General features: G+C 37.3%; 5 protein-coding genes across 6 annotated transcripts; all 5 read right to left on the reverse strand.

Annotated features, from left to right (window-relative positions):
• Nucleotides 1-527: 527 nt before the first annotated feature.
• Nucleotides 528-4,324, reverse strand: LOC117785156 (endoplasmic reticulum metallopeptidase 1-like). Its single transcript, XM_034623061.1, has 12 exons — nucleotides 4,252-4,324; nucleotides 3,668-4,181; nucleotides 3,440-3,614; nucleotides 3,295-3,379; nucleotides 3,029-3,149; nucleotides 2,679-2,833; nucleotides 2,225-2,608; nucleotides 1,988-2,168; nucleotides 1,744-1,928; nucleotides 1,404-1,547; nucleotides 850-1,347; nucleotides 528-789 (listed from the first exon to the last, which is right to left on the reverse strand). The coding sequence occupies exons 1-12, from the start codon at nucleotides 4,273-4,275 to the stop codon at nucleotides 622-624; spliced, it is 2,634 nt and encodes an 877-aa protein (XP_034478952.1). The 5' UTR covers nucleotides 4,276-4,324; the 3' UTR covers nucleotides 528-621.
• Nucleotides 4,325-5,247: 923 nt separating this feature from the next.
• On the reverse strand, nucleotides 5,248-9,241 carry LOC117785342 (endoplasmic reticulum metallopeptidase 1-like). The gene is made up of 12 exons (XM_034623300.1): nucleotides 9,150-9,241; nucleotides 8,393-9,087; nucleotides 8,246-8,330; nucleotides 7,897-8,017; nucleotides 7,686-7,840; nucleotides 6,834-7,217; nucleotides 6,592-6,772; nucleotides 6,350-6,534; nucleotides 6,151-6,294; nucleotides 5,595-6,095; nucleotides 5,364-5,535; nucleotides 5,248-5,316 (listed from the first exon to the last, which is right to left on the reverse strand). The coding sequence occupies exons 1-11, from the start codon at nucleotides 9,174-9,176 to the stop codon at nucleotides 5,368-5,370; spliced, it is 2,646 nt and encodes an 881-aa protein (XP_034479191.1). The 5' UTR covers nucleotides 9,177-9,241; the 3' UTR covers nucleotides 5,248-5,316; nucleotides 5,364-5,367.
• Nucleotides 9,242-10,329: 1,088 nt separating this feature from the next.
• On the reverse strand, nucleotides 10,330-13,511 carry LOC117783738 (endoplasmic reticulum metallopeptidase 1-like). Its single transcript, XM_034621281.1, has 8 exons — nucleotides 13,491-13,511; nucleotides 12,740-13,416; nucleotides 12,594-12,678; nucleotides 11,754-12,137; nucleotides 11,334-11,699; nucleotides 11,137-11,283; nucleotides 10,581-11,078; nucleotides 10,330-10,520 (listed from the first exon to the last, which is right to left on the reverse strand). The coding sequence occupies exons 1-8, from the start codon at nucleotides 13,509-13,511 to the stop codon at nucleotides 10,359-10,361; spliced, it is 2,340 nt and encodes a 779-aa protein (XP_034477172.1). The 3' UTR covers nucleotides 10,330-10,358.
• Nucleotides 13,512-15,853: 2,342 nt separating this feature from the next.
• Nucleotides 15,854-19,147, reverse strand: LOC117782986 (endoplasmic reticulum metallopeptidase 1-like). Its single transcript, XM_034620108.1, has 10 exons — nucleotides 19,095-19,147; nucleotides 18,344-19,020; nucleotides 18,192-18,276; nucleotides 18,013-18,133; nucleotides 17,798-17,952; nucleotides 17,341-17,724; nucleotides 16,910-17,275; nucleotides 16,705-16,851; nucleotides 16,162-16,647; nucleotides 15,854-16,083 (listed from the first exon to the last, which is right to left on the reverse strand). The coding sequence occupies exons 1-10, from the start codon at nucleotides 19,113-19,115 to the stop codon at nucleotides 15,922-15,924; spliced, it is 2,604 nt and encodes an 867-aa protein (XP_034475999.1). The 5' UTR covers nucleotides 19,116-19,147; the 3' UTR covers nucleotides 15,854-15,921.
• Nucleotides 19,148-20,053: 906 nt separating this feature from the next.
• Nucleotides 20,054-23,267, reverse strand: LOC117782985 (endoplasmic reticulum metallopeptidase 1-like). Of its 2 annotated transcripts, none has more exons than XM_034620107.1 (10): nucleotides 23,229-23,267; nucleotides 22,480-23,156; nucleotides 22,337-22,421; nucleotides 22,158-22,278; nucleotides 21,945-22,099; nucleotides 21,489-21,872; nucleotides 21,069-21,434; nucleotides 20,872-21,018; nucleotides 20,316-20,813; nucleotides 20,054-20,255 (listed from the first exon to the last, which is right to left on the reverse strand). In XM_034620107.1, the coding sequence occupies exons 1-10, from the start codon at nucleotides 23,238-23,240 to the stop codon at nucleotides 20,094-20,096; spliced, it is 2,607 nt and encodes an 868-aa protein (XP_034475998.1). In that variant the 5' UTR covers nucleotides 23,241-23,267; the 3' UTR covers nucleotides 20,054-20,093. The 2 variants fall into 2 exon arrangements, with proteins under 2 accessions (XP_034475998.1, XP_034475997.1); XM_034620106.1 differs by having other exon boundaries at nucleotides 20,316-20,810; nucleotides 20,866-21,018.
• Between the last annotated feature and the right edge of the window lie 543 nt (nucleotides 23,268-23,810).

A 23,810-nucleotide genomic window follows, 5' to 3' on the forward strand; every position in this document is an offset into this window, starting at 1 on the left:
GAATGGCGGTGCCGGTGTGGTAAAGTCATCAGTGTAATAATAATCATCCTCGTAAATATAGTCATCTGGATATAAATAGGAATACGTGTAGTCAACATCATCTGCAATTTCATCTTCAATATTTTCGATGATCTCATCAACGGTTTCCTGGGACTGCACTGCTACCAACATTGTTGCGGCAAGGAATAAAAGCACTAGGAACTTCATGTTATTACTTAAGACTTTGAGACTTCTTTGACTGTTTGACTGTTGTTCAAAACGAAGTGTGTCTTTCAATGCTGCATGACACTACTTTTTATACCCATCTTAAAATGATAATAGAAAGAAATGCAGTCACAGCTTCAGCTAATACAACAGTTCTGCAGTTTGTATTTACACATATGTTTCTGTGCTTCATCTTAAATGTTTGTCTAAAGTATATTATGAAATGTGCCTTCTGGTCACATATGACAGTGGCTTTAATAGCCCAATTTAAGCCCTTTGTTTGTCTATTTCTTTTGAGAAGATGGGCGCAATACCAAGAAAAGTAAACAGTTGAGTTGTAATGTATTTACTATTTCTATAGGTTTACATACACAAATGTGTTTATTCTTAACATTCTATCATTCTGAATTATAAGCGTTAATATATATAGCGATCATAGGAAGCTGGCCATTCCATAGCATGCACAAAATCTGGCAAATCGGCTATAAACTGTTCACTTATCGCATCCCTCTTGTGGACTTGGCTAAGATAGTGGCCAGATATGCCAATTTCAAACATTGGCTCATTGATGTTGCCATTTGTCTTCTGAAATGCAGGGAGAAGCTTTATAAAAACCAATGCACAACATATATTAAATTTGCGTACCACCAACTCCAGATAAAAATCGATGGGAGAGTCGTCAATGCCCCAGGCAAAAAAGATGTGATAAGGTGGCTTGAAAGTACCCGGCTTATCCAGCATTCCCCGCAAAAATGACCAGTCTAGCATCTTTACGCCATCTAAGGGTTTCAGGAAGATACTCATACGAGCAGGTCCCGTTAATTTGAAGTGATATCGCACTTTGTAGCCATCATCCAGTATCGTCTTGTTGAGGAACTCTAGAATTGTAGTGCCGGGCACCTGAACGGTTTCCTTTCGAGGCAGCCAACGTGCTGCTTTACGGGCTTCGCACCAGCGATGATTGAAGCAGGGAACACCACACATCATTTGGGAATCGCACACGTTCTCCAGGCTAATGATTTCACTAAAGTCCATCGTGTCACGCAACGGCTGCTCCAAACGACGATCCTGTAAGTCAAAGTAGTAGCCGGAATCGTCCAAGCTAAGCGAACCGTCGTATTCAAAAAATCGCCGATGCACTTGCTGCAATTCACGTGGATCTTAGACAAAAGAATGGGAAAAAGAGTCAAGGAGCTTACCAGAAAGTTAACCCGCATCACATTTGTTTTAGGACGATAAGGGAAACCCACTTCCGACACCGATATCATGCAGAATATAAAGGTTATTAATGCCAGGCCGCCAATCATGCAGTTTGGTTTTCGGAAAATATTTATAAGTGGGGCCTAAAGGGGGTAAAAATTAAGATGATAAAGGAAATTATTAAATAAGAGGAAATTAAATATTAAAGTCAGGATGCTTAAAGAAGTAATAATAATGATATTAAAGAAAATAATCAAATAAAATTATATGCTTTTATTTTATTTTAAATATTTTATTAAAATTTAAAAAGGGTATAATAAAAGTATCTTCTTGACTTACCACAAAACCCATGGAAAGTATTGTGCCCAATGCGCACATGAGTGATATAAGCATGTCCGGATTAACCTCAGTGCCCTTACGTGCTGTCATTGGAATGGTAATGACAAGGAAAGCGTGGAACATGTAGCTGAAGTAGAGGAAGGGCATTGCCTGGCACACACACATCAGTAGGGACCAATAGTAGCCTGCTTAATGCATACTTTGTTATATAAAGAACTCTGTCTTGAACAAAAGAATAACCTACCGCGATCATGCAACTTGGTCAGCAAATTGAGGATCAGGGAACCCACATAGAAGAGCAGGGAGATCATGCACAGATAAGCACTGCGAATACTGGCTGCTGTTAGGATTATGCATAATATAGCAAGTAGTACACAGTGGGCATGTCCAGCCATTTGCAGGTGATAGGTGTGTGGTATCTTTTGCTGTTTAAAAATTAATCTCAAATCATTGCCCAGTCACAGATAAAAATGTCACTTACGCTAGGTCTTAATGTGTAGTAGAGTGTAAACGGCAGAACCAATCCGATGAGCGATGGGCAAATAAAGAGTCCAATCACAAGCCAACTGTTGGTGAGGTAGGTCAAAGTGCGATCGCCGGCATCATAAAAGACCGACATAAGCAGCGGCAATCCCAGTGCCAGCAAAAATCCAGCCAGCTCCAAGAGGAATAAGATTCCAAAGGCTCCAGCAACGGAGCCAACACTAAGATCTGTTGTCTTAGTCATCCGCCAGAGGGAGACACAAACCAGGATCAGTCCACCAAAAGCAAAGCAAATGTTTAATGCAATTCCCGTGGATTCCAAATAGTAGACAAAGAACAGACCCAGGAAATCAAAAAACACTGAATGACCCTCGGAGTGTGCCTAAGGTAATAAAGATTGGGTTTATCTTTAGTCTGAGAATATAGAGATAGAGAACGATAAGCGAACCTACCTCAGTATCGTACATTTCCTCAGCATTGCAGATACTACGTACGAGAGATAGCAAATTCTCTCCAGTATTTTGAATCGAATCTCGCGATATAACATCGAAGCGATCATACTTTGTGTGGTAGACAAAACCATTGTACACTCCCGCCATGTCCAGACCTGAGAAGTAATAGATGAGTATATCGAATTATCATTCCTAAATTTGTATTCATATTTTCTTAATTTTACTTCCTTACTTTTAAATATTTTTTCATAATAACATGTTTTCTAGTTTTGTGTTCCTTATTCTTGTTCCTCAATTTCTGTATTCTTTATATATCAATATTGTCACTATTGTTAAAGGAAATCGCTTACCAGGCACAGGACCAAAGTCACGAAAGATTCTAAAGTCCGTATCGGATGGAATAATGCCCGCCTGAAATACTTCCTCAGCCATTGTTGTTGCAAATGGATGTTTGGCGGCTTCCTTGTAATGCTATTGATAAAAGTTGCATAATTTCAATCAGAAAATCAAGATAAAAATTGTTGATAAAATGAATGAGCGGATGTTGAAGCAATAAATAAGTATATTGAGTCTGATAAGGCATAAAGATAGACTACGTGAGTTTCAAAAGACTTACTCGCATTAACCAGGGATGATTTGGACCGCCTTGAAAGAGAATCTCACGGCCACCAGCGCCACAGGAGTCCAGATTGATCAGTGCCCTAAAGAGATAGGTTTCTTTATAAAATTTTTCTTAATTTCAGTACTAAAACATTACTCACTTGCAGTTGGGAGACCATTTGTGCTGTGAAATAAAGGCATGGGAACCCTGAAGCGGTTGTTCCTCGGCACCATTGAATAGAAAGACAACCGGATGCTGGAAAGTTTCCTCATTTGTGGCCAATATGCGCAACGTTTCCAACATGGCTACCACCATGAAACCAGCATCTCCGGTACCTGAAAAAAGAGTATTTGTAGTCAATTAAAAATGGATAACTTTCCCGACTTACCCACACTTCCTGGCTTGGTATCGTAGTGACTGTTGATTAGCAGATAGGATGTGCTATTGGAACTCCTCGTGCTCAGCTTGACAATCACATTCTGGACAGCCTGATACATGTTGATCATCTCCCAATGCAAATAAGCACCCGATGCCCGTTGCACATCCACTTCCATCGCATACAAATCATTGCGCATTACTCCACGAACCGCTTCAATTTCTTTGAGCATAAATTGCACCATTGTCTTCTCATTCATTTCATCGCCAACAATCTTGGGTCCCAGTCTATCCAGCTCCAATAGAATCTTTTGAGCACGCTCCGCCACAAACTGACCCGGCTTGCTGACTTCCTCCTCAATCTTCACGGCTGTGGGCAAATATTTGAAGAGCGGAAAAACCACGGCAAAGAAAAGTGCAACCCAGATGAGCAGATAGCTTGGTGCATAGTACCAGGGTAACTGCTTCCTGGCCTTGTCCTTTTCAGACAGCTCAATGATGGTATTAACGCTATCCATTTCCAGTTCCTGATTTAAATAAGCCAAAATATGGATCTATTATAAAAGCTCCATATTGATATGATCCAAAGCCTCTTACGTTTTTATCCTTTTCGGTGTCCATGTTCTCAGCTTTTCTCCAGGGCAACTGCAGCTGACCAGCTCCTTTCGGCGACTAAGTAAATCTCCCTGCTGTTTTCTCAATTTTAAAGCAAATTTCTATATACTATATTCTTGCCATGATTAGTCTTATCAGCCGTGATTTCATATCTTCAACTTTAACTACATATACACGTGGCAATAATTTGTATATGTATGTTAAGCATATATTGCTGATATAGGATACAATTATTTATGGCCCGAATACTGATATACATTTATTGACCTTCATATCAATGCCATAATATATGTATATGTGGGAAAATCTATTCTGCGGTACTTTGGAACTCGGTTAGGGTTCAGATTAAGTTACCATCATTAAAAGATCTCCATATTGATTATATCGGTTATCGATCTTAATATGGTGGATTTATTGATACAACTACTTGGGATCTGTAAACCAATTAGCAGTTAACTTTTACAGTTAGCACTAATCGTACCGCTGAGTATGTCTCCAACTTGAAATTTTTATCGAGACCCACACGATGACTATATAAGGGGTTATAAAAGAGCGGGAATTAAAATAATCAATATCAGTGAATTGGCTTGACGGAGAATTCGTTCAGGACGATGACAAGTAATTTTAATGTTCGGTAATAAATAGTGAATAGTCAAGTATATTCAATTTAATTTTTTAATTTATTTGCTAAAAATGCACTTAATTGATTTTAATTCAATTTTGAGAAAGTTAAGAACTTAGAACTATGTAAAGTTTCCTGTAAAATGGTTTGTTAAATTTAAACTTTCATAACTGAAGCAAATTATCTTGATTTCATCTATAAATTCTATTGAATACTACATAATAGTTTTTATTGAAACCCTTTACCATAGAAGCAAATTTTCAGTATTTTGTGTTCATTTAACATATTTTAATATAAGTATATATGTAAATATTTTTATTATATTCGGGGGTATTTTAAATATATTATTTTAATCTAAAGTCACTTGACAATTTAATATTATCTTCAAAATAAATTATTAATATAATTAAGACATTTGACATTATCATACAAGTTAATACGAGTAGATGTATTTTAATATTATTATTATTATTATTTTAGAATACATAACGCTTATATAACGTGGGCCACTCCATCACGTGCACAAAGTCCGGAAAGTCAGCTATAAACTTCATTCCGGCTGAGTCCCGTTTATAGTCATAGCTAAGGTAATGCCAGGAAACTCCTAACTCAAAGAGCGGAACATTAAAGTTTCGATCAGATTTCTACAGAAAAAAGAGGAATTGGTGACTAGAAATAATAATGTATCGTTCTCTTAACTCACCACAAAATCAATGTGGAACTTCAAGGGAGAGTTGTCCTTGCCATAGGAGAAGAATATTTGATAGGGTAACGTATACTCTTCCGGTTCATCTAGCACATTTCTTATAAAAGACCAATCGTCCACTGCAACACCCTCAAGGGGTTGAATAAACAAACCCATATGTGGTGGTCCGCTCAATTCAAACTCATAGCGTACTTTGGTGTCATTTGCCAATATGGTTTTAGCCAAATGAATTAAGGATGTGTGGCCTGGTATGGTGACCTCCTCTTCACGTGCCAACCAGTGTCCTGTGTTACGTGCCTTGCACCAGCGATGATTAAAACAGGGTACACCACACATCAAGTGCTTATCGCAATCCTCCTTTATGTTATGCAGACCCGCCAAATTAACAGAAGTGCCCTCGAGTGGATGGAAGAGACGCCTGTCCTGGAAATCAAAGTAATAGCCCGAATCGCTGAGGCTAACGCTTCCATCGTACTCGTAGAAGATGCGTCGCACATGCTGTCAAAGGTCAAATACTATAATATAAACATATTATATATATCGCTCAACTTACCAAGAAGTTAACACGCATAACGCTGGTCTTGGCCCGATAGGGAAATCCGACATCCGATATTGCTATCATGCTGAATATAAAGGTTATAATGCCCAGCGAGAGCATTACAAATTTGGACCAGCGAAACATATTAATAAGCGGTGACTGTTAAGGAAAGAATTAGTATAATTATTTAAATCTTTTAACATTCTTAACTTACTACAAATCCCAAAGCGAAGAACGTTCCCATTGCACATAATACAGCTACTAATAAATCAGGATTAATCGAGCTGCCATTTCTTCCCATCATAGGTATAAAAATAACAAGGAACATATAGAAAAGTGAGCAGAAGTAGAAGAAAGGCATCAACTGAAATATTTGCAAGATCAAAACCCAGTAGTAACCTAAAATAAAATTTAAAATTAAATAAACACATTTATTTGTTGTAGATCGTAACTCACCTCGATCGTGTAAACTGCTCAACAAGTTAATTAACAATGCAGCTGAGTAGAATAATGTGGATATCATACAGAGATAAGGTGTGCGCAGACTAATTGCAGTCAGTACAATGGCTATAATAGACAACAAAACGCTGTGGGCGTGCAGGCTCATTTGTAGATGGTAGGCGTGGCTTATATTCAGCTGTTAAATGTGAATCTTATTTAAAATGTAACGATAATATGAATATATATATTAAGCTTACGTTCTTGCGGAAGCTGTAGTAAATCGTGGTGGGCAAAACGAGTCCAATAATGGCCGGGCAGATGAAGAGGCCAAACATAAGCCAGATGTGTGTAAAATAAGTGAGCGATCGATCGCCGGCATCAAACACAATAGCCATCAGCAACGGCAGGCCGAGGCATAGGATCATGCCGAGCACATGTAGTGCCAGTAAAATGCCAAACCAAATGTAAATCCTACACAGGGATTGTTCAGATACGCGAGACATGCGCCATAAGGAGACGCAGACCAGCAAGAGACTTATAGCTGCAACGCAGGAGTTCAGGATTATGCCAGTGGATGCTCTATAATATACAAAGAACAGACCCAGAAAGTCAAAGAACACGGCGTGTCCCTCTTTGTGCGCCTGGAAATATAATATTAGATATTTATAAAACACAACAGGAAAGCAGAAATTTAACCTTATAAGATTTTAAAATTTTAATTATAAAATCAAAGTTATTCTATTGACTTTTACCACAAAATTTGAAAACGATTTTTTTTATTTAAATAAAGAGAAATTTAATATTTAAATTGTTATTTAAAAATCATAGAATAACTATTATATTAACTTTTAATTATATAATATAATAATTTGGAAACATTGAAATTAAATTTTTAAATATGAAATAAATTATTTTGGAAATAAAAGTTGTTCTATGATTAATAAACTTGTTAAAATAATTATTTAAATAAGCGTTAAAATAAATATTTTTTTAATAAAAGTTTCTTATGGTTTCGAGACATCACATCTAAGATTTTTATATTCAGGTTTTTTCCGGGTTTGATTTTTTAAACTATTCTTATTTTAAATTGACCAATTAAGTGCACTCACCTCTACATCATACAATTCGCTGGCATTGGCAAAAGCCCGAACGAGAGGTAATACATTTTCACCGGCATTCTGCAGTGAATCTCGTGGAACGGCTTCGTAGTTGTCAAATATGGTATGATAGACATAACCATTGCTAACCTGCGCGATATCCAAGCCTAAATCAACAGTAATTTTATCGAATTTTTTAACAATGCTATCCATTCATTCCTACCTGGCACTTGGCCATAATCGCGGAATATGCGGAAGTCCGTATCGGAGGGCAACATGCCCGACTGGAAGGTTTCCTCGGCCATTGTTGTCGCAAACGGATGTTTGGCATTGTTTTTATAATACTAAAGAAAAAGAAAGAAAGTTGCCAAGTTGTTAAAGATATGACAAATCTAAGTATTGTATTGGTATTACGCCCAGAGACACGCTTCCGAGCAACAGTTCGTTTATCTAACTATAATAAAAACCCAAACAGTTATTATGCGATTTTTATGACGTGATAAACTTCTAAAGACTGCCGCAAGTTTTACTAGCTAGTAAACAACGTCAATCTGGGTATAACCATAACATACCTCCATGAGCCATGGATGATTTGGGCCACCCTGGAATAACAGATCGCGTCCGCCACTGCCAGCAACTTCCAGATTGACAAGCGCTCTGTCAACAGTTGTTAATTTTTAACAATTATTTAAATAGAATATCACATCATTAATACTTACTTGCAGTTTTTGGCCCATTTGTGTTGGGTGATAAAGCCGTGTGAAGCTTGTAGGGGATTCTCCTCGGCGCCATTGAATAGAAAGACAATAGGATGCTCAAATGTCTGATCTGATATAGAAATTTGACGTAGCACCTCCAGCATCACTATAACCATGGTACCATCGTCACCAGTGCCGGGACTGCCGGGCTTCGAGTCAAAGTGGCTGTTGACCAGTAAATAGGATTCACTGATGGATTTGCGATTGCTCAGCTTGACTACCACATTCTGTACTCCCTGGTACATGTTCACCATGTTCCAATGCATGTACGCACCGGATGATTGTTGTACATCAACCTCCAGAGTGTATAGATCTTCCCTCATCAAGTTGCGCACATTTTCGAGTTCGGCAAGAAGAAAAGCAACCGTTAGCTCCTCGTTGGCAATGCTGCCCACGACTTTGGGTCCAATGCGATCGAAGTCATAGAGAAGACGTTGTGCTCGTTCTGCAACGAATTCTCCAGGTCTCTTGGACTCCTCTGCGATTGTAACACTGTCGGGCAGTCGATCAAAGAGTGGTACAACCACAGCAAAAAAGAGTGCAACCCAAAAGAGCAGAAAGACGGGTGCATAATACCAAGGCACCTTTGCTCTCAGCTTTTTAGGAGATTTCAAAACATTGATCAGTGCCACGTCCATCTGAACATCGACAGTATTCTAGAATATCGACAAGATCGTACATGTTAAAGTCATGAAAAAGTCTCTTAATTTATACGCACATTTACGTCCTTTTTTGTTGGAGACATTCGGCTGATCCTGAATACTCTGAAGTTTAGTTTCGATGGCGGTCGTTTGGCAACTGAAATTTGTTTTCAATGAATGGTTCTGTTTCACACTGCGTTTTATCGACACAGATTTGCACTTTGTAGTCTATAAAGATAAAAATAAAGATAAATGTAAAGATAAACGTTTGTGATATAAAACTACAAAGAATCAAATAAACTGCAAGCTTTCTAACCATTTTTGTACGCCAAACTGGAGCCGTAGACTGGTCAAGAGGCAATTAATATCCAAGGCGATATCGATATTACCCATGTCCGTTTAGTGATAAACAAGTTACATTGTGATTTAAAAGGAATGTACCACATATTTCTATATACAAATATTCGTTAGTCAAGTATTTTTGTGACAAAATAAAAGACACATTGTGTGGTTCTAAACTTTTTTTTTCCATTGGGTTTTAGTTTTGAAAACAAATATGTGATCATATACTGGGCAATTCCCAAATCGATATAATGTCTTGCTTTGAAATCAAAACAAACTGTGAGTAGGCGAAAGCTCCGTGTATTTGTTCGGTTTATTGATTCAAGTCATTAAAAATAATCTCTTTGCTATTATCATAAAAGGAATCAGTGATAAGAGTACCATTATAAATCCTAGACCAATGGGTGTGAAATTATATAGATATGGATAGATACAGATAAAAGCAAACATCGATGTTTTATTTTAAAAATGAATCTATTCCCATTGATTAAATCAGTCGAATGGATTTACAATCAAAATATCTCTAACATGTCGTTTATCTGTATTATGTCATGTAGTAAAACCTACATATGGGTAGAGTCAGTGGGATAAAATAACAAAAGAGTCGAAAATAGGTACATATTGGCTTAAATTTGTTGATGGTCTGTAATTCAAAACATAAATACGTTATCAGCTACAATGAAGCCATCATTTATTTTTTTCATGACGCCGTTATTTTACAAGTCTGTTAAGTTATGGTGCCGCTTAGAACTTACGGCGCTGTTAACACTACGTGCTCACTTTGCGTTCATGTAACGCATTTTGCTGTAAAAATACGCATAGGTAAGTGTGTAATCGATAAATTAATTTGTTCTTATCATTTTATGATAAAAAAGGTTGAATAGATCAATATAAGATCACCATATTTATCACCATATTTATAATTTACAATTTTTTTCGCCAATTTAAAAAATGTATCTTTTATATAAAACGGGCCACTCTGCTACAATAGAATAAGAGGGAAACGAAGATTTCAGCTTCTTGCTTTCAGAATCCCCTTCATGACCAATGTAATGCCATGACACTCCAAGTTGGAATAAAGGTACCTTGAAATCGCCATCAGGTTTCTAGAGATTTCAGAATAAAAATTATTATTTTTAAAGGTTTCAAATTCAAGTTTCACTCACCGAACATTCCACAAAAAAATTTAAGGGCGAGTCATCTATACCATAAGTGAAGTAAATATGGTAAGACAGCGGTGCCTCTGGCGGATTCTCAAGGTAAGTTCGCTCAAACGACCAGTTGCTTATGATCACATCTTCGTATGGTTGAATAAATATACTCATATGGGAAGGTCCTGTTAAATTGAACTCAAAGCGGCAAGTAGTAGAATTCACAATAGTTTTGCTGAGCAATTCCAAATTGGAAGAGTCTGGAGTTTCAACGGGTTCCGATCTTGGCAACCATTTGCTTTGCAAACGATTCTGAACATAACGATAATCATACAACGGCATCCCACACATCATGTACCTTTCACAATTTGATTTTATGCTAACCATTCCGGTCAAGTTAACATTAGTTCCCACAAAAGGTGTTTCTTCACGGCGATCTTGAAAGTTAAACAGATATCCTGACTCGTCCTTACTGAGGGTACCATCGTAGTCGTAGAACTTATTTCGCACGTGCTGGAATGCCAATAAAATTTTGAATCGTAGATAAAAGTAATTAACTCAATATAATTACCAGGTATGCAACTCGCTGACCACTCGTCTTCGGACGGTACGGGAATCCCAATTGTGTGCTGCTGGCCAAGTACAAAGAGAGGGCTGTAGTTGCCAGTAAGGCAAATATCATAAAGCTTGGTCGACGGAAAGTGTTGATAAGCGGTACCTAAAAAAAGTGGTGATTTATTTTGTGGAGAAAGAAATAAGTAAACTTACTAAAAATCCAAAGGAGAGAACAGTTCCTACAGCTGCTAAGACTGCTATAAACAAATCCCGATTGGAACCACTTCCTGAACGACCTCCCATGGGGGTCATCACCACAATGAATATATACACAAGGTAGCTGCTGTAAAGGAATGGAATAATCTGGCTCAGTTTTAAAAAGGCTGCCCAGGCAAATCCAAGGTCATGCAAAATGGTCATTAGGTTAAGAGCCAAGGATATAACGTAGAACAGAAGTGGAATTACGAAAATATATGATGAACGGAAGCCTAAAGCTGTAACACTAGTGGCTAGAAGGGCCAGGATAACAGCCTGACTATGTAGAGCCAATTGGAGGTGGTACGATGTTGAGATCTTATCCTGGAAAATAAAAATCAATTTAAAAATTGGAAAATCTAATAGAGTGGGACTTACATTGCGTTGGAGACTGTAGTAGATGGTAATAGGTAAACTTAGGCCAATAAGAGAGGGGCAAACATATAATCCGACTATCAGCATTGGGGTACTATAGTAAGTCAGCGACAGTCCGAAGGAGTCCATTCCATAAGCAACCACAATTGGAAGAGCGAGTCCAAGCACAAATGAAACGATTTGAATCACCATAACCAGTATGAACCAACGGATCACGTGACAAATTGTAACTTGGGAAGCATCTGCCATTCGCCAGATTGAAATTAATATTAAAATGAGAGCAGCTCCAGCAACAGCGTAGTTTAAGCATTTGCCAGTGGCCTCTGAGTAGTAAAAGAAGTAGAGACCCAGAAAGTCATAGTAGACAGCATGTCCAGTCTTGTGAGCCTGAATTTTTGGTTAATGGTTTCAGTAAAACAAATACTTTGATAAAATCAAGTTCTTACCTCAGTATTATGCAATTCTGTTGCATTAGACAAACCTCGAACAAGACTAAGAACATTATCACCAGTATTTTGAAGGGACTCACTAGATATAATATCGATGGTATCGTATTTGGTATGATATACGAAGCCATTAAAACACTGGCCCATGTCCAACCCTATATTTTGTTATCTTTTAAATATTCATTACACATCAGCAGATCAATTTTAAATACCTGGAATTTTGCCATATATATTGAACTGTCGGAAGTCTGTATCTGATGGTATAATGCCCGATTGGAATATTTCCTCAGCCATAATTGTAGCGAAAGGATGTTTTATATATTTTTTGTAGTACTGTTAAAATAAAATAATGTGGAGAGTGAATTTATATTATACACAAGTATGTCTGACTACTTACAGCAGCAAGCCATGGATGATTGGGACCAGTTTGAAATAGAATTTCACGGCCTCCACCTCCACCGCCATCTAGGTTAACGACGGCCCTAAAAATTTTAACTTTCAAAATACTTTGTATTTAATATAAGGACAAATTTTAATACTTACTTGCAATACGGCGCCCATCTGTGTTGTTTGATAAAACCATGAGAAGCTTGCATAGAACCTTCTTCAAGTCCATTAAATAGGAATACAATTGGATGTTCGATGGCTTGCATCGTTGTTGCAATAACCCGTAAGACTTCCAACATCGTGACAATCATAAATCCGGCATCCCCCGCAGACGGAGTAGCTGGCTTGGAATCAAAGTGACTGTTGACCAGAAGGTAAGTCTTACTGGTGCTATTCTTGGGAGCTAACTTCACAGCTATATTTTGAGCTCCTTGATATGTATTTAGTACTGTTTTGTATGGGAATCCACCAGAGACTTGGGATAAATCAATTTCCAAATCGAAATAATCTTTCAGACAATCTTTTTGAATCTGTGTGACCTCTTTCATTATAAAATTTACTGCCTCAATCTCATTTTCCCTACTACCCGTCAATTTGTTACCAATATTAGATAAAGTATACAGGTTTTTGTAGGCACGCTCCGCAATAAACACATTTCTGTTTGCATCCTCCATTGTCATTGCCGTTGGGAGTCGGTAAAAAAGTGGTATTACAATGGCGAAGAAAAGGAGACCCAAAAACATGAGGAATCCACATGCAAAGTACCAGGGTAGCTTTCCAGTAACCTCCTTTGGGGTAGCATTTTGTGGATCTTCAGCCGATTCGTCCGAGATCTAATTAATACCATTTTAGAGAGAAATTTGTAATTTATGTTTGGTAGCTTATTCAGCCTTGATGTGATCCTTACAAGTTTCTCCTTATCACTCATAGTTGCTTTCAAAGATCGATTACTTTTCTGTCGAAGTGAATGCGAGGTACTAAAATGAGAACTCATTTTTCAAGCTTTAATATTAGTGCCCAAAATTATATCATAAATATAAAGCTGTAATATGTCTATAACTATAAACCAATAATGGTGCAATTTCCCAATTTGGATCATATAAATTTGAGATATAATTTTTAGGATTTGCACAGCTGTGGAAAATGGGCCGATAATAATTGATAATAATTAATTCTGTGATTACAAAAGTTACCAAAAATTCCGATTGTGAGCTTTAAAACACAACCACTCATAAAAACAAAAGCAGAGATGCTGAAGAAGAGGAAGCAAAAAAATGGCAATTTATTATTAGGTTTACACTTAGAATCAGTCGTAGCCAAGTTATAAAAGCACTTATTATGACTTGCTGGAATATGTTGCTTATATGTATTGTGTTTATACCCGTTACTTAAAAAATAAGTAAGAGGGTATATTGTGTTCGTTGGAATGTATGTAACAGGGAGAAGGAGGCATCTCCGACACTATAAAGTATATATATTCTTGATCAGCATCAATAGCCGAGTCGATAAAGCCATGCGTGTCTGTCCGTCTGTCCGTCCGTCCGTCCGTCCGTCCGTATGAACAAAAGGATCTCAGAGACTATAAGAGATAGAGATACCAAACTTTCACTCACAGACTTCTATATACCCCACGCAAATCAAGTTTGTTTCAAATTGAAGCTACGCCCCCCTCCGCCACCGCCAATAGCGAAAAACCTTTCGCTCGTCTGTTTGAACAAAGGGATCTCAGAGACTATAAGAGATAGCGTAACCAAATTTTACAGACAGATTTCTATATACCTTACGCAGATCAAGTTTGTTTCAAATTTAAGCCACGACCCCCTTCGCCCCCGAAAATCGCGAAAAACTACCACACCCAAAGTTTTTATGATAATACGTTTTTTGTGAAAATAAACGTTATCTATTAGTATTATCTATTATCCCACTGAATTGCATCAAGATCGGACAAGTAGAACGGCAGTTATGGCGATTTAATGTTTTCGAAGTAATTTCTTTAAACAAAAGGATCTCAGAGTCTAAAAGAGATAGAATAACCAAATTTGGCTCGCAGATTTCTCTACACACCACGCAGGTCAAGTTTGTCTTACATTTTTATCACGCCCCCCTCCGCCCTCGCAAGTCGCGAAAAACCACCACACCCACAGTATTTAAGATAATACGTTTTTGTGGGTATTAGAGTTGCAAGTTGCTATTATCTATTATCCTATAAAATCACAGCAAGATCGAACAAGTAGAACAGCAGTATTAACATGCCGAAGATCTTGAAGCAAAATTAGCTCCTTAGAGTACGCAATAGTTTTAATATTGTTAGACAACAAAAATGCATCAAATAATTCTCAACTGGTTCTGAAGACGCAAATATGACATTCGGCTTGAATCGCTACTCGACTCAACCCAAATGGTACCGATGAATCTTCAATGATGATGGAACTGGCATCTATCGAATCGTATTGAGCATACTCCTTGCACTTATGCAAGTGTAGTATGTTGTTGAGCGTGTCAAGTCACCGGTTACCATATAGAGAGGTCGCTAGCCAAGGGGATTGATATTTAGCAAAATTATAAAGCTGAAGAAGTTGCTAATTTAAAAATTTTTGAATCGACAACTAAGTAACAACAGCAACACAATATGCCAAGCAAACTTTTCTGTCATTCTTGTGCCTAAGAATTCTCAACTGGATTCAGGCAATATAAAATAACAAAAAATACAAATAATAACAAAATCCTTTTTTCTTAAAAAAAAAAATTCTTAAGTAACGGTTATCCTATAGTCGGGATCTCGACTATAACCTTTCCCACTTGTTTTATTTTTTAGCAGAGTGTAAGGAATAGAGCTAGATTGAGCTATGTAGTTTAACACCTTGTAGATCTCACTACAGTAGAAAAGAAGAGCTCTACTGAAACTTCCTCTCTGAAATCTTTTTGTCAGCTCACAGTAGATCACTGTTTAATAGTATAAACGCAATCGGTAGAGCTCTACACTCTACTCCCTATCCTTTACTGAATAAACTGTATTTGGGGTCTTACAGAGCCAGTGCTTAGTTGCACATCGTTTTACAATATGAAATAAACGCATATTCGACAGTAATTGGATCATTTTATGTGCAAAACTTGGATACACACCTATTTATGAATAAAGAGTAGAAAGGTTGCGCATGCCATCTTTTAAACTTCTGTAGGGTCATTCAAACTAGAATTTCAATTTTCAAATTAGATCGATATAAATCACGTTGTATATCAGCTGATCAATAATTAAAATTACACATGGTATTTAAGTGCACATATATTAAACTCTTTATTTATACTGTTGTAAATTATGTACAAAAGATTTCATTGAATTAAAAATGGTAACTTTTGTATATAACAGGCCACTGAGCCAGAATTGCAAATGAGGGGAATGATGAGGAGAACTTCAAACCTTCGGCATCACTCGGGAATTTAATGTAATGTCCGGATATTGCTATTTGGAATGACTGTACATTAAAATCGCCATCTTCTTTCTAGAGTTTTCAGAGCAAAAAAGGAGAAACACTTAATTAAATTAAATTCATTTGTTATAAATTGTAAGTATTTTTTACCGTAACTTCGATCCAGAACTCTAAAGGAGAGTCATCAATACCATAAGTGAAATAAATGTGGTAAGGCTGCGGTGTGGCAAGATGGGAACGCAAGAACGACCAGTCACTTATTATAACATCTGGCTCGGTTTTAGCGAATATACTCATGTGATCCGGTCCAGTCAAAACAAATGTGAAGCGAGTAGTGGTAGCATTAACACTGGTTTTGCTCAATAGCGTCAATGTAGTTAATCCTGGTGGTACAATAGGCTCGGAACGTGGTAACCACTTGCAGCTTAGTCGATTCTGATAATAGCGGTAGTCATACAACGGCATTCCGCACATCATATGAGTTTCACACCTCGATTTAATGCTAACTAATCCAGTGAGGTTAGCCCTAGTGCCCTTCCAGGCTCTTTCTTCACGTCGGTCCTGAAAGTTAAACAGATAACCAGACTCGTCCTTGCTGAGAGTCCCATCAAATTCGTAGAACATATTGCGTGCTTGCTAAAATGTCGAAAGATAAGAGAAATATATAATGTCTATGAAGTCAATATCACTTACCAAGTAAGAAACTCGTTGACCATTCGTCTTTGGACGATAAGGGAATCCCAATTGTGTGCTGCTGGCCAAGTACAACGACAGGGCTGTGGCTGCCAGGAGCAGGAATACCACAAAGCTTGGTCGACGGAAAGTGTTAATCAACGGAATCTAAAACAGACCGATCTCTTAGCATTTATAATAAATATGATAAATATTTTGGACTTACCAGGAAACCAAAGGAGAGGACTGATCCTAGGGCTGCCAAGACAGCAATATACAAGTCCCGATTGGATCCACTTCCAGCACGACCTCCCATCGGTGTCAGCACCACAATGAATATATAGATCAGGTAGCTGCTATACAGGAAAGGAGCAATCTGGCCAATCTTCACCAGACCTGTCCAGGCATAGCCACGATCGTGTAGAGTGGTCAATAGATTAAAAGCCAAGGAAACAACATAGAACAGAAGGGGAATTACGAAAATATATGAAGAACGCAAGCCCAAGTATTGAACACCAATTGTAATGACAGCGAGGATTACAGCCTGACTATGCAATGACAATTGTACGTGATATGGCGTTGATATTTTATCCTGAAAAGAAATAATTAATCAAATACGTTAAAGAAAAGAAAAGTTTAACTTGTAGAAGAACTTACGTTGCGTTGGAAGTGATAGTAGATTGCTAGGGGAATACTGAGGCCAAGAAGTGAGGGGCACACATACAACCCGATTACCAACAATGGGACACTGTAGTAAGTCAGCGATAATCCAATGGAGTCCATTCCATATGCGACCACAGCTGGAAGGGCTAGTCCGAGAACAAATGAAATGATTTGGATCACAAAGACCAGGATGAACCAACGCATCACGTGACAAGTTGATACATTGGAAACTGCGGCCATTCGCCACATGGAAACGAAAACCAGAATGAGAGCAGCTCCAGCAACGCCAAAGTTCAAGGATTTTCCAGCAGCTGCTGTATAATGGAAGAAGTAGAGGCCCAAGAAATCGAAGAAAACTACATTTCCAGCCTTGTAAGCCTGTGATTCGAATAGCAAAAAATATGTTAAACGATTAAAAATAAAAGAAACTGTGATATTCTTAAGTTCTCACCTCAGTATCATGCAATTCGGTTGCATTGGCCAAACCTCGAACCAGACTGAGAACATTATCACCAGTGTTCTGCAGGGATTCGCGAGGAATTACATCGATTAGGTCATAATTGGTGTGGTACACGAAGCCATTAATAAACTGAGCCATGTCCAATCCTTAAATACAACGATTTACAGTAAAAATTTCCTGCATCTCAACAGATCGTTCTTTATTACCTGGAATCTTGCCATAAATATTGAACTGTCGGAAGTCGGTATCCGAGGGAATAATGCCTGACTGGAAAATTTCCTCAGCCACAGTTGTACCCAAAGGATACTTGATGAATTTTTTGTAGTACTGTTAATTTAATAAATTATAGTGAGTAATTCTTCATTATATCAGTTAAGTTACTCACTTTCATAAGCCATGGATGGTTGGGACCACTCTGAAATAGAACATCTTTACCTCCAGTACCACCGGCATCAAGATTAAGGACAGCCCTGAAGTAAAAGTGTTAAAGAATCCTTGGTTTTTTTTAGTTTAAACTAGAGAATTTGTATATCTTACTTGCAAAGAGGCGCCCATCTGTGATTTTTGATAAAACCATGAGACGCTTGAAGAGCGTTTTCTTCTGCTCCATTAAATAGAAATACAATTGGATGTTCGATGGGTTTCTTGGTTGTTGCAATAACCCGTAAGACTTCCAACATCGTGACAACCATGAAACCGGCATCACCCGCAGAGTTGGTAAATGGCTTTGAATCGAAGTGACTATTCACAAGGAGGTAGGTCTGACTAGTACTGTTTTTTGGAGACAACTTTGCGGCAATATTTTGAACTCCTTGATACATGTTTAGCATTGTACTGTATGGGAATGCACCGGAGACATTGGAAACGTCAATCTCCAATTCAAAATAGTCCGTCAGAAGGACACTTTGAATTTGTTCCAGTTCATTCACAATAAAATTCACCGCATCAACCTCGTTTTCCTTGCTACCCGTCAATTTGACACCAATATTAGACAGAGCATACAGATTTTTGTATGCCCGTTCCGCAATAAACACGTTTTTATTTGCGTCCTCCATTGTCATTGCGTTTGGTAGGCGATAGAAAAGTGGTATTACAATGGCGAAGAAGAGGAGACCCCAAAACATGAGGAATCCACCCGAATAGTACCAGGGTAGCTTTTCAGCGACCTCCTTTGTAGGGACATTTCGAGGGGCTTCCACCAATTCATCTGAGATCTAAATAATAAGTTTTAACAAAAGATTAAATATTATAAGTTTAATAGAATATTAAACTTCTATGTAATCCTTACAAGTTGCTCCTTATCACCCATGATGTTTCAAAGCAATTACTTTTCCGCCGAAGTGAATGCGTGGTAATTTGAATGACAACTAGTCTCTTAAGCAAATGCAGACTGCTTAAATAATTGTGCTAAAAATGAAATCATAAAGATGGAGCTTTAATATGCCTATAAAAATAAAACAATAATTGTGCATAAATTGGACAATTTAGATTTGGATATTATTTAGATTTGTCAAGTTGTGAGAAACTTGCCGATAATAATTGATTATTATCAATTTACTGATTACACAAGTTTAAAAAATTAAGATCGTGAGCATCGAATCATACATTTTATTTGAACATAAGTCAATAAAAACTGATATCGAATATTGCCAAATAAAAAGCATTATATACTTATAGGTGTGTTTAAAGATAAGATCTAATTTGTATATCAAGGAAAATCTGAAATTTTTATAAGTAAGAGGTTATGCTTGTATGCAATGCAATTAAAAAAATATATATATAAGGGTGTATGCAAAAATAAAGTTTAATAATAGAAAATTATTAGGTGAAGGGGAAAAAGAAAATAATCAGAGCAATCTTACAATCAGTTGAATCCCTTTTCTTTTGACATGCACACAGTTAAAAAAAAGTTGAATTAAATTAGCTAAATACTATACATATACATAAATTTTAAAACAAGCAAATTTTCGGCTAAATGGAAATTGTTCAAGTCTCCAACAATAGACTTAACTATAGCTATAAAATAGCTGAATTGGCAACAGTGTGCTGCGATACTGTTAGAGTCTTACAGCGCGTTCATTACATAGCTCAATTTGCGTTCATGTTTCGCGTTTTGCGTCAATGTAACGAGTTTTGCGCCAATGTTACGTCTCTTGCGTTTATTTTAACTAGTTTGTGATCCTGTTACTAAATTTTTAGAAAGTGTTAAGTTTTTATCATCTTTTAATAAAATAGTTAATTAATATAAAAACAATATTTATACTTTTTTTTTAATATTCTGGCCAATTTAATAAATGTATCTTTGGTATAAAACAGGCCACTCTGATACAATAGAATAGGAGGGAAACGAAGATTTCAGCTTCTTGCTTTCAGTATCCCCTTCATGACCAATGTAATGCCATGACACTCCCAATTGAAATAGAGGTACCTTAAAATCGCCATCAGGTTTCTAGAGATTTCAGAATGAAAATTATTATTTTTAAAGGATTCAAATTCAAGTTTAACTCACCGAACATTCCACAAAAAAATTTAAAGGCGAGTCATCTATACCATAAGTGAAGTAGATATGGTAAGACAGCGGTGCCTCTGGCGGATTCTCAAGGTAAGTTCGCTCAAACGACCAGTTGCTTATGATCACATCTTCGTATGGTTGAATAAATATACTCATATGGGAAGGTCCTGTTAAATTGAACTCAAAGCGGCAAGTAGTAGAATTCACAATAGTTTTGCTGAGCAATTCCAAATTGGAAGAGTCTGGAGTTTCAACGGGTTCCGATCTTGGCAACCATTTGCTTTGCAAACGATTCTGAACATAACGATAATCATACAACGGCATTCCACACATCATGTACCTTTCACAATTTGATTTTATGCCAACCATTCCGGTCAAGTTAACATCAGTTCCCACAAAAGGTGTTTCTTCACGGCGATCTTGAAAGTTAAACAGATATCCTGACTCGTCCTTACTGAGGGTACCATCGTAGTCGTAGAACTTATTTCGCACGTGCTGGAATGCCAATAAAATTTTGAATCGTAGATAAAAGTAATTAACTCAATATAATTACCAGGTATGCAACTCGCTGACCACTCGTCTTCGGACGGTACGGGAATCCCAATTGTGTGCTGCTGGCCATGTACAAAGAAAGGGCTGTAGTTGCCAGCAAGGCAAATATCATAAAGCTTGGTCGACGGAAAGTGTTGATAAGCGGTACCTAAAAAAAGTGGTGACTTATTTTGTGGAGAAAGAAATAAGTAAACTTACTAAAAATCCAAAGGAGAGAACAGTTCCTACAGCTGCTAAGACTGCTATAAACAAATCCCGATTGGAAGCACTTCCTGAACGACCTCCCATGGGGGTCATCACCACAATGAATATATACACAAGGTAGCTGCTGTAAAGGAATGGAATAATCTGGCTCAGTTTTAAAAAGGCTGCCCAGGCAAATCCAAGGTCATGCAAAATGGTCATTAGGTTAAGAGCCAAGGATATAACGTAGAACAGAAGTGGAATTACGAAAATATATGATGAACGGAAGCCTAAAGCTGTAACACTAGTGGCTAGAAGAGCCAGGATAACAGCCTGACTATGTAGAGCCAATTGGAGGTGGTACGATGTTGAGATCTTATCCTGGAAAATAAAAATCAATTTAAAAATTGGAAAATCTAATAGAGTGGGACTTACATTGCGTTGGAGACTGTAGTAGATGGTAATAGGTAAACTTAGGCCAATAAGAGAGGGGCAAACATATAATCCGACTATCAGCATTGGGGTACTATAGTAAGTCAGCGACAGTCCGAAGGAGTCCATTCCATAAGCAACCACAATTGGAAGAGCGAGTCCAAGCACAAATGAAATGATTTGAATCACCATAACCAGGATGAACCAACGGATCACGTGACAAATTGTAACTTGGGAAGCTTCTGCCATTCGCCAGATTGAAATTAATATTAAAATGAGAGCAGCTCCAGCAACAACGTAGTTTAAGCATTTTCCAGTGGCCTCTGAGTAGTAAAAAAAGTAGAGACCCAGAAAGTCATAGTAGACAGCACGTCCAGTCTTGTGAGCCTTAAGTTTTGGTTAATGTCGATACTTAATAGATTCAGTAAATCAAATATTTAATTGAAATCAAGTTCTTACCTCAGTATTATGCAATTCTGTTGCATTAGCCAATCCTCGAACCAGACTAAGAGCATTATCACCAGTATTCTGAAGGGATTCCCGAGGAATAACATCGATGGTGTCGTGTTTGGTATGATATACGAAGCCATTAATACACTGGCCCATGTCCAACCCTATATTTAATTATCTTTTAAATATTTTTTTGCACTTCAGCAGATCATTTTTAAATACCTGGAATCTTGCCATATATATTAAATTGTCGGAAATCTGAATCCGAGGGTATAATGCCCATTTGGAAAACTTCTTCACCCATGCTTGTAGCAAAAGGATGTTTGATGTATTTTTTGTAGCACTGTTAAAATAAATAAATGTGAAGAGTGATTTTCGATAATATCTATCTGATTACATACGGCAGCAAGCCATGGATGGTTGGGACCACTCTGAAATAGAACATTCCGGCCTCCACTTCCAATGGCATCCAGGTTTATGACGGCCCTGTAGATTTTAGGTTTACAAATATGCTATGTTTTTTACGAAAAAATGCAATCCTTACTTGCAATACGGCGCCCATCTGTGATGCGTGATAAAACCATGAGAAGCTTGCATAGAACCTTCTTCAAGTCCATTAAATAGGAATACAATTGGATGTTCGATGGCTTGCATCGTTGTTGCAATAACACGTAAGACTTCCAACATCGTGACAATCATAAATCCTGCATCACTCGCAGACGGAGTAGCTGGCTTGGAATCGAAGTGACTATTAACCAGGAGGTAAGTCTCACTGGTGCTATTCTTGGGAGCTAACTTCACAGCTATATTTTGAGCTCCTTGATATGTATTTAGTACTGTTTTGTATGGGAATCCACCAGAGACTTGGGATAAATCAATTTCCAAATCGAAATAATCCTTCAGACAATCTTTTTGAATCTGTGTGACCTCTTTCATTATAAAATTTACTGCCTCAATCTCGTTTTCCGTACTCCCCGTCACTTTGGTACCGATATTAGATAAGGTATACAGATTTCTGTATGCACGCTCCGCAATGAACACATTTTTATTTGCGTCCTCCATTGTCATTGCCGTTGGTAGTCGGTAGAAAAGTGGTATAACAATTGCGAAGAAAAGGAGACCCCAGAACATCAGGAATCCACCTGCAAAGTACCATTGTAGCTTTCCATTAGCCTTCTTTGGGGCCGCATTTTTGGGAGCCTCAAACGATTCGTGCGAAATCTAATTTATAAGATTTAAGGAAGATATGTGTAATATTTGCTTAAAATAATTCAGCTTTTTTGCAATCCTTACTAGTTTCTCCATGATTGCTTTCCAAGCAATTACTTTTCTGCTAAAATGGCAAGAAGGTACTAAATTAAGAACTAGTTGCACAAGCCTATGTAGACCAAGACCGGTCCGATTGAAAAATAATATCACAATCCAATAATTGTGCTATTTCTTAAATTGGCTAATAATTTTTAGATATAATTTGGACTTGTGAGAAATTTGCCGATAAAAATTGATAACAATCAGTGATTACACTAGTTACCAAAATTTCAGTTCTTGAGCTTTGAATCACACATATAAATTAAAGATAAGTCAATATAAACTCAAATAGAATATTGTCGATATTAAAAGAAATCGGAAGTACTAATAATTGTTCATGACATAAAATCAAATACAGTTTAAGTACAAATATATTGGTTACTTTATTTATATTATAATATTAGAAAAGATTTACAAAGCTTTTCATTAAATTAAAAATAGTAACTTTTGTATACAACAGGCCATTGAGCCAGAATTGAATAAGAGGGGAATGAAGACGCAAACTTCACAGCTTCGGCATCACCCGAGCTTTCTATGAAATGTCCGCCAATTGCAAATTGGAAAGAC

This window comes from Drosophila innubila (assembly GCF_004354385.1).
Source record: "Drosophila innubila isolate TH190305 chromosome 2R unlocalized genomic scaffold, UK_Dinn_1.0 1_C_2R, whole genome shotgun sequence".
In the NCBI taxonomy this organism is placed as follows: domain Eukaryota; kingdom Metazoa; phylum Arthropoda; class Insecta; order Diptera; family Drosophilidae; genus Drosophila; species Drosophila innubila.

Bases quoted from the DNA above. Each gene is read 5' to 3' on its own strand.
- LOC117785156 (XM_034623061.1), bottom strand. From the start codon at position 4,275: ATGGACACCGAAAAGGATAAAAAC. The intron at 4,182-4,251 runs GTAAGAGGCTTT...TATTTAAATCAG, and splicing joins ACACCGAAAAGGATAAAAAC to GAACTGGAAATGGATAGCGT. The intron at 2,609-2,678 runs GTAGGTTCGCTT...TTATTACCTTAG, and splicing joins AGGAAATGTACGATACTGAG to GCACACTCCGAGGGTCATTC.
- LOC117785342 (XM_034623300.1), bottom strand. From the start codon at position 9,176: ATGTCTCCAACAAAAAAGGACGTAAAT. The intron at 8,018-8,245 runs GTATGTTATGGT...CTTTTTCTTTAG, and splicing joins ATCATCCATGGCTCATGGAG to TATTATAAAAACAATGCCAA. The intron at 5,536-5,594 runs GTGAGTTAAGAG...TTTTTTCTGTAG, and splicing joins AGTTCCACATTGATTTTGTG to AAATCTGATCGAAACTTTAA.
- LOC117783738 (XM_034621281.1), bottom strand. From the start codon at position 13,511: ATGAGTGATAAGGAGAAACTT. The intron at 13,417-13,490 runs GTAAGGATCACA...GGTATTAATTAG, and splicing joins TGAGTGATAAGGAGAAACTT to ATCTCGGACGAATCGGCTGA. The intron at 11,284-11,333 runs GTAAGTTTACTT...CACTTTTTTTAG, and splicing joins TTCTCTCCTTTGGATTTTTA to GTACCGCTTATCAACACTTT.
- LOC117782986 (XM_034620108.1), bottom strand. From the start codon at position 19,115: ATGGGTGATAAGGAGCAACTT. The intron at 17,276-17,340 runs GTAAGTTCTTCT...ATTTCTTTTCAG, and splicing joins ACTATCACTTCCAACGCAAC to GATAAAATATCAACGCCATA. The intron at 16,648-16,704 runs GTAAGTGATATT...TCGACATTTTAG, and splicing joins GTCAACGAGTTTCTTACTTG to CAAGCACGCAATATGTTCTA.
- LOC117782985 (XM_034620106.1), bottom strand. The intron at 21,873-21,944 runs GTAAGAACTTGA...CCAAAACTTAAG, and splicing joins CAGAATTGCATAATACTGAG to GCTCACAAGACTGGACGTGC. The intron at 20,811-20,865 runs ATATTGAGTTAA...GCATTCCAGCAC, and splicing joins GAGTTGCATACCTGGTAATT to GTGCGAAATAAGTTCTACGA.